General features: G+C 41.3%; 1 protein-coding gene and 1 long non-coding RNA gene across 2 annotated transcripts in view; one reads left to right on the plus strand and one right to left on the minus strand.

The window, feature by feature from the left end:
• Window positions 1–1,363: 1,363 nt before the first annotated feature.
• LOC109286912 overlaps window positions 1,364–13,552 on the plus strand; it is an 18,381-nt gene continuing 6,192 nt past the window's right edge. The window contains exons 1-2 of the long non-coding RNA XR_002094704.1: window positions 1,364–3,844; window positions 10,081–10,084. This is a non-coding gene — a long non-coding RNA (uncharacterized LOC109286912). The remainder of the gene's footprint in view (window positions 3,845–10,080; window positions 10,085–13,552) is intronic.
• PDC (phosducin) overlaps window positions 8,407–13,552 on the minus strand; it is a 40,837-nt gene continuing 35,691 nt past the window's right edge. The window contains exons 2-4 of the mRNA XM_019501731.1: window positions 12,957–13,027; window positions 10,199–10,359; window positions 8,407–9,168 (exon numbers count right to left, since the gene is read on the minus strand). Coding sequence (XP_019357276.1) covers window positions 8,641–9,168; window positions 10,199–10,359; window positions 12,957–13,017 — 750 coding nt within the window. The 5' untranslated portion in view covers window positions 13,018–13,027 and the 3' untranslated portion in view covers window positions 8,407–8,640. The remainder of the gene's footprint in view (window positions 9,169–10,198; window positions 10,360–12,956; window positions 13,028–13,552) is intronic.

The following is a 13,552-nucleotide window of genomic DNA, read 5'->3' on the forward strand; positions in this document are numbered from 1 at the left end:
GAAAGGATGACTTGAATGGACCAAGGGTTTGCTGAATATATATTCCCTGCTAGTGGCTATGCATCTCATTGTTTAGCACACCTAGCAAATACGCAAACAGAGTAATAGTCTCAAGATCCTGCTTTTAGATTAATCCAAATTGTACAGATTTCTTACTCAAGATGTATAGAGCGTAGAAAAGAATAAAGTAGTTAAGTCTCTAAGATGCATGCAGAAATACATATGCATTCCTGTTCACGTCTCATAAAAAATTAACTTAGCTTTCCTATTGAAATATTCAGCTAATGTCATTCTGATTTGCCAAAAACACAAGCACAGGGTATTAATTGGTTATATAACATGAGCAATTATTGAATACATTTTAGAAGCTGATCAGTAATTAATATCTTAAGTTATGAATAAGGGAGGTCAACCTACTTTGTTTGCACGGTGAGAGGCTCTTTAGGCATGTGTGGTGGGCAGAATGATTGATTGTTTTCCCACCCAAAAAAGATTGAAACAGAATTAGTAGGAGTTACCTCTTATATGTGAGAGGTTGAAATTCCAATTCATCAGAGTTTCCATGGAGGCTAATATTACAGTGCATTTAACATTCATATTTTCAGCTTCATTTGGTTTTGAAATGCTAAGGTACTAGAACTTACAGGGGAAGAATGGGAAAGTTTTGGGCTTGCAACAGAATGGAACATTAAACTTGGAATAAAGTGTAACTATGAAAAGCTAAGGTTCTTCTGAATTTTGCTTTCTGGAAGCAATAAGCCCAGGAACAGTGAATTTTCTTTACTTGGTAGTCTTCAGTTCTTGCTCACTGTGGATCAAAAAAGGCTGAACTGAAACTTTTTAAAAAGCAAAATGAAGTTATACAAGTACTTCCTTCATTGAATTCTAGTGCAGTGGCTCTCCACTAGGGAAACTGCAGAAGTTCTGCAGGGGTGCTGTGATGCAACGCAGAAGCAGCATACATGTTAAACTGCCTTGCACACTCCTACTCCTCCTGCATTAGGAACCTAAGCCTAAAGCAACCAGGAGCTGCCTTGTGCTGTGTAGTCATTCCTGGTTCAGCCCTCTCCTCCCCCCCCCATGCCTGTCCTGGAAACAGAGGTGTGCAGAAGAGTTCTACCCACACATGTCTGGTCCTGGCAGAAGAGCAGGTAGGGTTGGACTGGGAAGAGCTACACAGCACAAGGGAGCTGCTGCTTGCTCTAAGCTAATCAGAGTCCTAATGTAGCACATGTCACAGCCTTTCGCAGACTGGCTGTGTTGCAATTGGGGTGTTTTTACCTGGAGGCAGCAGAATCTGGTTGAGAATCACTGAGGCAAGTTAAAGCAGTGCCAACTGTGGTTCTCAATTAGGTCACCATCACATTAAAAAAAAAAATGTGGGAGATGTCCTGACCCTGAACAGGTTGAGAACCACTGTTCTCATGAAATATCAAATCTAAATGCTTAAAGAAGTTGTTTCTAATTCCACCAAGTCAGCAATTTAACATTTGCTGGTTAAAACCTTATTAAGCAACTATGGTATGCTCCTTTATGAATATGACCCTTTTCTGCTCAGTGCTTTGTTTAAATGGACCTACCTGAAGGCAGGAGGAAGAAACAAAGCCTTTAGAACTGGAGTGGAAGGTAATCTTGCAGCAAATTTATTTTGCAAATAAGTGCAGTTTCATGGGTTCCATAGGCAAAATAGCCTATGACAAATGAATCTTTATGACCCATGATGGAAATGAATTCCCTATCCTTCTTTCAGCTGCCTTTTATTTCAAAAAGTGCTCCTTACACTCTGCTCCCTTCTCCTAAGAGAATGGTGGAAAGGAAGGAGCAAATCAGTTTCTCATTGATAAATACTGGTTGTATGATTCCACCCCCCCCATGTGATTATTAAGAGGACCTGGAATTTGGACTTGATTGTCAAAGAGTTCTCTTCTCTCTTAGTACTGCCTCAGGTTAGGAAACCAATTTGGAATCCTAACCCCCACAGTTTTTAAAAGAAGGGAATGGTTGCCTGAGCATTTATTCACATGAGCACCATAACTATGGCTTTTGATTTTGCCTCCATCTGAAATAAGTCTGAGTTTTCCAAAGCCTGGGTTTTGTTAAGAAATACATGAATATGTATAAATGCATACATGCACATGCATAAATCCACATATGTGGTACTAGGTTTACATGCATAGGCTTAGGGGGGAAAAAACTTGTGCATTTGCCTGTAGTGTGCACTTATTTAAACATAATGTAAACTGCATTCCTTAAGTACACACTGCTGTCAGTGTGGAGGTATTAGCAGCCCCAAAATGGACTGTTTTGAAGGTTTGAAAATAAGCAGTGCTGGTCAGTTTTGGGGCTGCTAATACCACAACAGTGACAATAGTGTGCCCATTTATTTCCCCTGTATACTCTTATACTCCCTTTGTTAATGTTTTGTTAACTCAGATAGTAAACTCTAAGCCTAGGCCATTATCATCCTGCATGATTGTGAAATGTCGGGCAAAGTTTTTTGTGATTTAATGATCCAACACTCCAGTTCTAAAACTGGTGAAGTATAATGCTAGAAAGATTTGTGTAAATACAGCACTTCTTGAGAAGTCTAGAAGTATAAAACTTGATCCTGGGTGGTATTTGGGCCTTTCTCATAAGGTTTATTTAGTGGATGAGTCTTCTATGATGCCAAGAACTTAGTGTATTGTGTAACAGTGATAGTCACCCTAATCTGACTGTTGGCTATAGTCTAAAATTAGATCTTAAAATTAGACCTTTGCGGCTGGGGCACAGCATCCATGAGAACCGCTGGCTCCCACTGAGGGTGGGTGTGGCAATGGGTATGTATTAGTGTGTGAGAGACGGGTAATTTCTTACTCAATAAATCATAAAGATCTATTTGTTAAATAGGAAGGGTGCTAACCATATTCTCTTGCTGTCAGATGACAGATTATTTTTAATTGTGTACACGATGGATTAATGGAAGGCTAACTCTTCAGTTTAAAGGTTTGGGAGCTGATGGTGAGGAAGTAAAGTAGACTAGGATGAGACATTTGGTTTAACACAAAAAGAATACAATTTCTTTTCTGAGTAATGGGAGGGAAAATTGATACTTTGCTTATTTACAAGTGATTGAAGCAAATTAAGTAGAGTATTACAGGTTTGACTGTCATTCTCAGAAGAACCAAATCCTTTAGGAAGCAGAAGTGGGTGGCAAAAGCCGTAGGACCTGGCTTTCCTGTCTGTAGGTCAACTGTAATTCTCTCTGTTGAAGAATTAAATGTGGTCTGAGAATTGTAATGGTACAGATGAGGGATTTTCCAGTGTTCTTGCATTAGTTTCATAGTTGCCGTTTTAGTTATGATGCAATTTCTAGTTATCTTAAGAAACTAGAGAAACAACCCTTTAAAGAAGAGAAAGATCCCAGGGCTGAAAATCAAGATAACAAAAAATATAAAAGCTGCTTATTCTTGATTCTGTCTGTTCAAGTCCTAAGACTTGTGCTGTTTAGTCTTTTGCTTTTAAGCAAAACTTTTATAGCAGTTTTAATTAAAATTTAAGGACCCTTTTCATTTAATTTAAGATTTTTTTTTAGATCAGAGTTACATATTTCTAACCACTTCTATTCATTGATATACTTGCCTTTTCCAATTAGATTTTCCAGTGTAAGGCTTCAGTGGGAGCTTTTGGGATTCCAGGATTCTGAAAATCTGGCCAGTTATTTAAATTAATGTAAGTTTTGGAAGCCTGAACCCATGTACTCATTTAATCATCTTTGTCTCTTACATACCAAATTGTTGGTTTGACACATTTTTGTTTAAATATAGAGGGTTTGAATTATTGAATATTTTATGAGGGACTAAAAGTTGTAAGCGTGTTTGTAAATTGGGTACAGATGAGGTACAGATGACTGTTAAATTCAGTTAAATTACATCCATTTAACCTCATAGCTAGGGACCTACCTAAATTGAGGAGGCAGGCAGCTGATTTTATAGGCAGATTGCAGGGCTGGCTGCCATTTTTCACAGGCTTATCTCAGTGGGGCCCTCCCATGCCTGTAGCCAAGGGGCCTCAGCAGCTCTAACTCTCGCCGCTGATTGACTGAGAGGGCTGTCATGCGGCCCTGCCCCTCACTGCTGATTGGAGAAGGGTTGGGCCACATGACAGGGAGCCCTCTCAGCCAATCAGCAGCAAAGGGCAGAGACTGCCACCATCTTGCTGCTCCCCTTTGTGCCAACGGTGCCCCCCCATCCCCCTCTTCCCAGGCTGCATGGCCGCACCACAGCAGGGGAGCTAGCATTTTATTTTTAGTAAATATTTAAGTTTTTTGTGTGTGTGTGGACAATATTCAATTTAATGATTTAGCAGAAATTGTGAATTGAGTACTTTCCTATGCGTAGCATAGACACATGTTTACACTGGTATAATTTGCCTTTTACACTGCTGTGAAACAAGTGGACACATGATACAGAGCCCTATACTAGTGTAAATCACTGAACCTATGATGTAAAGCCACATGTAAAAAAAAAATGTAAAAAACCAAAATAAAACTGGCTTATTTGTCATATGTCCACAAACTAGTTGAATATTTAAGCTGGTTGCTGTGGAACCTAGTGGTGAGGTAGTGTAAGGTACTACAGTCTGCTACCAGTCATTTTTTTGGCTCTGAAGTCAGATGGAACAAAGTAGTGTAAATTATACTGATGTAAATGCATCAGAATTTACAGTAGAGGCTACATTGGACCTCAAAGCTCTTGTGTGGCATTGAATCTATAACTTTTAACTGATGCTTGTAGGGTGGGATAGCATTATTTTACCACTGCAAAAAAACATGAAAGTTGTACTAGTCGTACATTACTGGCTCCATTTTTGCCAATGTGCCCATAGGCAAAAACCACATTCTTTATTTCTCCTTTACCAAAAACCCACTGATGCAAATGGAAAGATTCTCTTTGAGTTAAATTGGACTGAGATGCGAGCCACCGAGAGCAGAAAGTTTGTTTTATGGATTCATTAAATCTTTAACTTTGTTGTTCAGGAATCTTGTGTAGAACAATTTGCAGCATTTTGAGTCAACTCCTTCCTCTTGTTTAGTCTTTCCTGCAAAGTTGTGTATGGATACCATGATCAAAGCTCTCATTTCTAACTTTGATTATTCACAAGCTACTTCTGTTGAGAGCTGGCGCCAAATGGATGTTTCATTTAAAAAATTATGGGTTATGGAATTCTTAGGGAACTCCTGCTTAAGCATGCTTCATCTGCCTATAAAGCTGGCATGTGATTATTTCTTTCTAAATATACCTTGTGGTTTGTGTGTGTGTGTGCATGCACCCTAAAAGGAGGAGCTGAGACCTGCTTCATCAGGAATAATAACTTTTTTCCTTTCGCTCTTAAATTCTGTCTTCTCTACACCAGAGTTGTCTATTTCCAGCCCTCTGCCCAAGGTGGTAATAATTCATCTTATGGTATAACAAAAGACTGCATTAGCTGATAATCGTTGTAATAATTCACCTATTTGTCTACTCATTCGTGTTGTAGCTTACTAACAAATAATGTACTGATCAGAATGGAGATGCATCAGATCAGTTGTAATTACTGGTTAGGGATACAAGCGCAACAGAGACAAATCTTTAAGAGGGGAAAGGGGCTGCTCCAGAGAAGCATGATGGTAGTTGAATTACTGTGCCTAGGCATTGCACTGAAGGATTTGATTAATGTAATATAACACTATACCTACACTTAGGAATTTGATACCACAAGAATATATACACTTTTAGCTGTATGTTATTCAACTTGTAGGTGGAACTGAGATGTCAGTCATTATGTAATGTGAAGTACTTTTCAAATAGGGTTTGGATTTATAAAGGAATGCAAGTTATTGGTTGGAAAGCTGGGAAGACCTCATTTGTTTTATATAATTTATTTTACATTGCTCTTGAGTGTCGCAAACTTACATAATTAGTTAATGCTTTCACTAATTCCCTTGTTTTAAAATGAAGACTCTCTAATGCTTATGTTACTCTTTTCTAATTGTAAAGCAGAAGTCTATTAGACAGTGCTTTGTGGTAACTGTGAATGACAACAGGAAGAAGAGAATTCTTACCTTAACTTAAAACCAGGGATATGATTTTACTTACAAATTTTTCATGTAAATCCATTGGGAAGCATTTGCCACTTCCAGTTGAGATAGAAAATGTTTAGATGTCTGCAAGTTAGGGCAATATATATATGGGAACAGTAACAAAGGAAAGCTTCATGGAGGACTAAGGCCTCAACATGCAGAACTGTCACAGACACTAATAGGATTTCAGTCCATGGAATGTCTGAACAAAAAGCAAGATTTACTAGAGTAGTTGTATACAGTGAATAAAATGCAAAGCTGAATAAACAGTATTAGTGATGAACAGTAAGTTAGGTTGCTAAATAGTCTTAAAGATTCAATAGCCTCAGATGTTCAGTAAAACAGGTACAAGTGTGGAATATATTTGATTTTTATTTGGTAATTGCACCTATCAGCCTTCAAGCTTGTCAAGGCATGAAACAAACCCTTGCAATGCTAGAAAAGACCAAAATGTGGTACTTTATGTACTGGGAAATTATTGACTTTCATGGTTTTAACTATACAACTTTTTTTGCAGTGCTCTCTTACTGTGTGTGTCAGAACAGGTCTTTCAAAGCTCTTGTTTTATGTGTTCCTGCATTTACAGTGTTAGGTCTCCACAATTTTTCTTTTAAATAAAGTTTGAAATTTTCTGCTTGAACATTTTTCTGATATTTTTTAGGTGTTCTTTAAATGGGCTGTAAAGTTACATTTTATGAATGACTCCTGTTTCTTTTTAACCTTTATTCAAATTTATTACATAAACACAAAAATATTAGTTCAGTAATACACAGCTACTTTAAAGAAACAGTGTAAATGTTCACAATTTGGTAAAACGTCACACCAGAAAGTAGCTGATAAAATTTGCATTAACAAAAGTTCACTGGCTGTATTATTTTCTTAGAAGAGAACTTTTTTCAGCAATTTGCTGACTTCCACACTTTCACAATTATTAAAAGATAAATATAGAACACTGTGTGCTGGGTGCTTTTGACATACTGGAGAGAGGATCTGGTTCTGTTCCTACTAAAATCTGACTAAGCTGTCTTTGTCTTTAATGGGAAAATATTGTGCCTTTAAACTATCTAATTTTGCTGTTGCTGTAGATTACATAGAAACAAGTATATATAGAACTGACTGGTGTTTTTAACACAGTTCACATACTGACACATGGCAAACAAATCTTACATCATAAGTGCACACAGCCTTCTGTAACTGAGATGGATCCTGTTCAAGTCAATTGCAATACATTGAAGAGAAATGAAAGATAGTAAAAAAACTAGTTCCCTAATTCACGGGTTTTCAGGCTTTTTAATAAGTGTACCCCTTCTGACTTGGTTTCAACTCCTATACCCCCTTATGTTTTTTCCTTGTTTTTAAGGGGTGGGGGGCAGATTGAGGCCCCCATAGTGAGGAAGGGAGTGGGGCTGGGGCTGGGGCAGGTGCTGCACAGCTATGGCAGGGTGGGCACAAGATAGAGCTGCAAGTAGCTCGTTTGGAGGGCACGGGGGAAGCAGCTCCTGCTGCTGCATGCCCCCCAGGAGGGAATGAGGGGGGCACGTACCCTTGGATCGGTGTGCAGGGCGGGCTGGGGCTACAGCACTGCCAGGTTCTTCCTGGCTGGGGTAGGACTGTGCTCATGGCAGGCAGTGGCACCACTGGGAGCAGGGCTTTGGGAGGAGCTGCAGCCACTCCAAAATTTGCCATAGCCCCCCAACCCCCTCCCAGTGCTGCTGCCACCACCCAGCCCAAGTGCAGTGTGGCCCAACCCCCTCCCCCTGGGAAGAGCCCAGCACAGCTCCAGCCCACAGTGGCAGCCTGCACAAATCTAGGGGCATGTGCCCTCCCAGGGGTGTGCGTAGAGGCGGTGCTTGGGGGGGGGTGAATGGAGGGGCCTCGCACGGTGGCTGCCACTGCCACCACCACTCACTGCCCCACACTGCCACCACTGTTATTACCACTCACTGCCACTGCTAAACCCACACCACTTTTCACCACAGGCTGCTGATGGGCCTTGCACCTGGCCAATCACGCACTACCCGTCAGCAGCCCATGGAGCTGCATGTGTGATGGGCCGTGGGAAAGCGGCACAGGCGCAGTGGTGGCACAGAGCAGTGGGTGGTGACAGCAGCAGCAGCCACTGCATGTGAGTCCCCCCATTCTGGCCATCCAGCCTGCGCCTATGCAGCCCGTAGTGGGGGACCACTGCCCTCACCACCCACCCTGGCCCTGCTCCTGGGAACAGGCATAGAAGTACATTTCCCCCCACCCCCAGCCATTCAGACCCTTGCTGGTGTCCAGGAAGGGGTGGAGGAGAGGAAGCTGAGGTGGTGGGGAGGTGCTGCAGTGTGCCATGTGGGGCCAGTGGCGCCTGGCATGCTCCTCCCCCCTCCCCCTGTCCCTCCCGCAGGTAAGAGGCAAGCTGTGGGAACACACTGGGGGAGATGCCACGGCCACGCCCCATGGTACACTCCATCCCTGCCCACCTGAATGTACCCCCTACAGCCTTTCTAAGTACCCCTGGGGGTAGGTGTACCCCCCGTTGACAACCCCTGCTCTAATTATTCAATATCTTGTTCATCCATGTTGCCATTTTCAAGTGCTGGGAGTTCCCTTTCAGGAAGCAGCCCATACTCATTTAAGAAGGACTCCACATCCACAGCAAAAAAATCCTCACTGAAGTGTTCAGTAACACTAATAAAATTACTCAAAAGCTCCCCACCCTTGTAGACGAGCAGTGTTGGGAGCACATCACTTGAGAAGCGGTCTCCAGCTCCCGTATTAGAAGCCCTTATGCTACAGAACCTCACTGATGCATATTCTGTTGCAAGACAACTTAAGCTGTTGTTCAGTGCCTCACAGCCCTTGATGCCATCTTCATAAATGTGAACAATAATTGTGGTGGTTTTTCGTTCCTTCTCAATGACTTCCAGGAATTCTTCTCCGTTTTGCAGTTCACACATGTAACCGTATTTGGGCCCAAAGCTGAGCCTTTGATGCATATCCTGCATGCACCGTTTGCGATATTTTTGCAGGCAGCTTTCATCTTCTTTCTCATCTTGCATTAGCTCATATTCCTGCATACTCATCTGTGAACATTGAGAGAGTAGCATATTACAGAGCGGTCCTTTATCTACTGAACCGCAAAGGGGACAAGGTATTAACCATGGATCTTTACGTAAGAAGACACTTAGGTGAAAGAATAATAGCTGACAACTGCCATCTTGGAAAGACAGGAATTAAACTTTTGAATGGGATCCCTATTTTGCTCCCTTGTGTGGACAGATAAATGGTATTGATGACAGTCAACATACCTTTAAAATAAGAATACAGTCAAATTCTGGCCTTACTAAAATTACTGGGAATTTTGTCAGTGACATCAATTAGGTCCAAACTCTGCCCCATCTTTTTCTATTTCTTGGATGAAATCCATAACTACTGTAATGCACATGGTCTCAGGCATATTGAAATGAAGGTGATCTGAGGCAGCTCGATAGCATAAGAATCATCTCAACATTCTTGGCAAAATCTGTCATTAGGGATTGAGTCCTTAACACTGGTCAACGGTTGATTAAACTCTCACCTTTAAGTCAGGTATCTGTGTATGATAGCTGCACAACTGCTTCCTGTAAAGAAGCTGATTGCTCATAAAGGTATGCATTTGGGTAAAATGCTTCTATCTTTATTCTAGATAGTTACTTCCTTACTCTGTATGTAGTCTCATTTTCCTCTATGGAACAACTTGCAAGAAGAGAAATACTATGCAGTTTAAGGACAGCATAGTCTTTTCCTTTGTTATTCATATTAAATTTACAGTAGGTTACATTTCTATAACTGATGCTAATATGAACCACATATAGCCATTCTAACATTTGATGTACTTCCAAAACCTGAGCTAGTTTTCATGGTACCATTTAGGTCATTTTTGGCCCAGCTTGATAAATTGGGGAAGAGAAGGAGAAGAGCTATTACATTACTTTGTGCAAAATGTTAAAATTGAGATTGGTACAAATTACAGTCAGGATTTTTTGACTCATCTGCTTGCTTGGTTTCTTGTTTTTAGAACAGCTAATTTGTTCAGGTTGTCCCTTCCCTCCCCTCCCCTCCCCTCACTCTTACCTTACGGCTGAATCTGTCTCTGGTGTCTTTATCTTCTTTACTGGAAGACCTATGCGGTGAAGACAGTTGTCTGAGAATTTCCTTCTTGCTCAGAGCTGTAGGGTCTGTGTCTTCACTTTCTAATTTAAACTTTCTCCAGTCATTGATCACCCCTTTGGGCCCTAAGAAAGATATTGGATCTTATTTGATTTTATTTTTAATTTCTAAAAAGCATGATGTTTTTAAATATAGAGCACATTTAAAGATTTTTACATGCACTGTAAAACAAGGAGTACATCACGCTGGGGTTTTTAGCTTATATCTATGCCTTTGAAATATAATTCAGGACAAGTGCTGACATTTTTTAACTGAGAGCAAGTCATACTCTGTAGCATTGGCTAATAAATTTTTTTTTTTTTTTTACAAACTCTTGAAAATTGTTCTCATTCAAAATTTCACTTAAGTTTTTCAAAAGTGAAATCTCAGCCATCTGGGAAAAAAACAAATAGATGAAAACATCTGAAATTTTCAGAAGGTCACTGGAATTTCAAATCTCTTAAAAACTTAAAATATGTCAAGCATGTCAGTTCTGCCACTGAGATGCAAAATGTCCCATTGTTGGAAATGTTGTAACTTCCTGTAATAGTGATTTGATGAAGATTATCTTTCTAATCTTTGAAAGTAAAAGCTCTAAATATCTGTTTTAAAGAGCCAGTGCTATAAAGAGAGGTACGTGTTACTCAACAAGGTGGGAAAAATTAAGGCTAAGAATTTCCTAAAAGGCCAGGTGGGAGCTTGAACACCATATTCACTCACATGCCACATCCACCTTTCCCCCACAAAAAATCAGTCCTCTGAAATTGAAGTCTGTGTCTTAAGCAGGAAATCTGCTGGGATGAAAGCATATAGATACTGTAATAACGGCCTGGGACTCTGCTTCTTTCCCAGCCATGGAGGAGGGACAGAATGCACCCTTCAGCTTCAAAACTACAGGCTTAACCCTCTCAGTCAGATGTTGCTGCCAATTTAGGACAGCTATTAGAGGGTTAAATCTATAGCTTTAATCTGAGCAGCAATATTATGCTGAGCAGTGATGCTGAAAATTGTACTCTGTCCTTCCAATCAGGACTCATTCATGACTCTGAAAAAAAAATCTTTTTTTTTTTCATTCTGCCTTCCCTGAACAAGATGGGTGTCTCTCTTTTCCCCCGCAACGTAGGGGGCAAGGGATCTGGTTATGGCATGTGAGAAAATACGGTAACTCACCTAATTCCAGAACCTTAAAGCTGGGGTGCTCAACCTCCAACCTGTGGGGCTTCCTATAAGTGGGGAAATTTGGTAGCAGGGGAGCATTGGTAATTAATACCACCACCCTGCCCCTTGTCAAATTCCCAAGGCATGCACAATGGGTTGGAGCCAGACCATGGCCTCTCCCCAGCATGGCCACATTGGGGCTAGGTGACACTCCTTTTTCCCTGTATAACTAGATGGGGGCTGGGCTATGCCCTCCTCCTCTTGGATGGGGCCACTGCGCAGCTGCATTGGAGGTGGGCTGCCCATGTTCCCATCTGCATAGCCAGATTGGGCCTCGCTGTGCCTGCCCCAGGTGCTGGATACTTTTAAAAAATGTTTAATTTTTATTTTTTTTTTTTGGAGGGGCAAAAAGGTTGAGCACCATAGGCTTAAAAGTATCCTGAAATGATGAATATCTTCAGAGCTGCTGGGTACTCCACAGTGTAGAACTCAGGACACATATTTGGAAGTCTGATAATGAATCTAATACCTCTGTTTTAGTGCCTTTTTAAAAACCTCTAGCAATAGGTCAAGAGTGTGGATTTGGAAAGGACTCCTAGGAAGATGCATTGCTGCAATGGAGTAGACTAAGGCTGCCCAACTTCTAAGCAGCCAGAGGCTGCCCACCATGTGGGCCCTCCATGGCCATGAAGGCTATGTGGACTCCCTTGGTACACACCACAGAGCGACTCCCTAGTTATGGCTCCCTTCCCACCCCTGATATGTAGGCTTACCAGGCCATGCTGCTTAGATCCTAGGGGCAGGGACTGAAAGTAGAAGCTGGAGGGGAGAGGGGGAACCTGGAGCACCCAGCAGCAGTGGAGGAAGTGGTGGTTGTGTGGGACTCACAGGCTGCTAATTACTCACTCCCAATCCCCAGGCATAGGATGACCATACGTCCCTGTTTGGCTGGGACAGTCCTAGATTTTGGAGGCCAGTCCAGGCCGGTTGGTGAATATACAAATGAGTGACCTGGGTGTTGGGTGGGGAGGTGGAGCAGCATGAGCTGTGAAATAGGAAGCCCTAGCAGGCAGCAAAATTGCCTGAAAATAAATTAGCTTGATCAGTGGAATGAGGATTAAAAAGGGGAGATGATTGTTAACACTGTGAAGTAAAGAACAATGGGTTATTAATGGGCCATTGACTCCCTGAGCTGCCTGAATATCAGAACTGCAAGAGGCCGCCCTGCCCCTGCCTCTGCTTACAGAAATGCCGCTGACTTGAGAGGTGTGTGGGCAGTGCCCCAGATTTCACTTTGTCCCAGGTGGTCACCCTATGCATACAGTATGCAGGCTACAAGTAGGGCAGCTCTGGACTAGACTATTAGTAGGGCACAGGTAAAATATAAAGGGGCTTCAGTAGTGCAGAGATAATGTTAGCTATTTAGAGCATCTATGTATTTGCTCTCCAGCACGGAGTATGGTGTGGCCTCTCTATATCTATTTTAAATGTTGTGCTAAACTGGCCCAAAGCATGGTTTCCTTACCTGTATGCATAGCCTGCCCTTCAAAATCTTCTTCAAAACTGGCATTTGAGTTCTCCTCCATTACTGTGACTGCAGGTTCAACAAAGAAAATAATAACATGACAGCTAAGTGGCTGATGTTACTGTTGGATATAGCACAAAATGTCATTTCCTGCTGCTGCTAGGTACTGGTGTAATCTGTTATTAAAGCTTATGCAGTCATAATTACAGTTCTGTTCACCTAATAAAAAGCAGTTAGGACAGTGATTAGTCTGTACTAGTAAAAGTGTCTGAACCAAGGCTTATTGCATGTACACAAACTTTTTTTTTCCCCACTCTAAATATTATGATCTCTTCCAAGTCATCAAGCAACTTAAGCAATCTAGTGAAAAAGAAGCTAGTAGAATCTTTCAGAATAATAATTTTCGTAGCAAACTTCTTCCTGTGCCCTATTTTTTTAAACATGTAATCCAAATTTTTACAAATTTATTTGTTCTTAAGTATAGTATTCACTAAACAGCTCATATGCAATACAGTCTTTATTCTGCATCATCAAAATTACTCGAGAGCACGAAGGGAGAAAGAGATCTTGGAGTCATTACTGACTCCAAGATGAAC

Source organism: Gavialis gangeticus, unplaced genomic scaffold (assembly GCF_001723915.1).
Source record: "Gavialis gangeticus isolate Ggan-Ray unplaced genomic scaffold, GavGan_comp1, whole genome shotgun sequence".
Lineage (NCBI taxonomy): Eukaryota > Metazoa > Chordata > Crocodylia > Gavialidae > Gavialis > Gavialis gangeticus.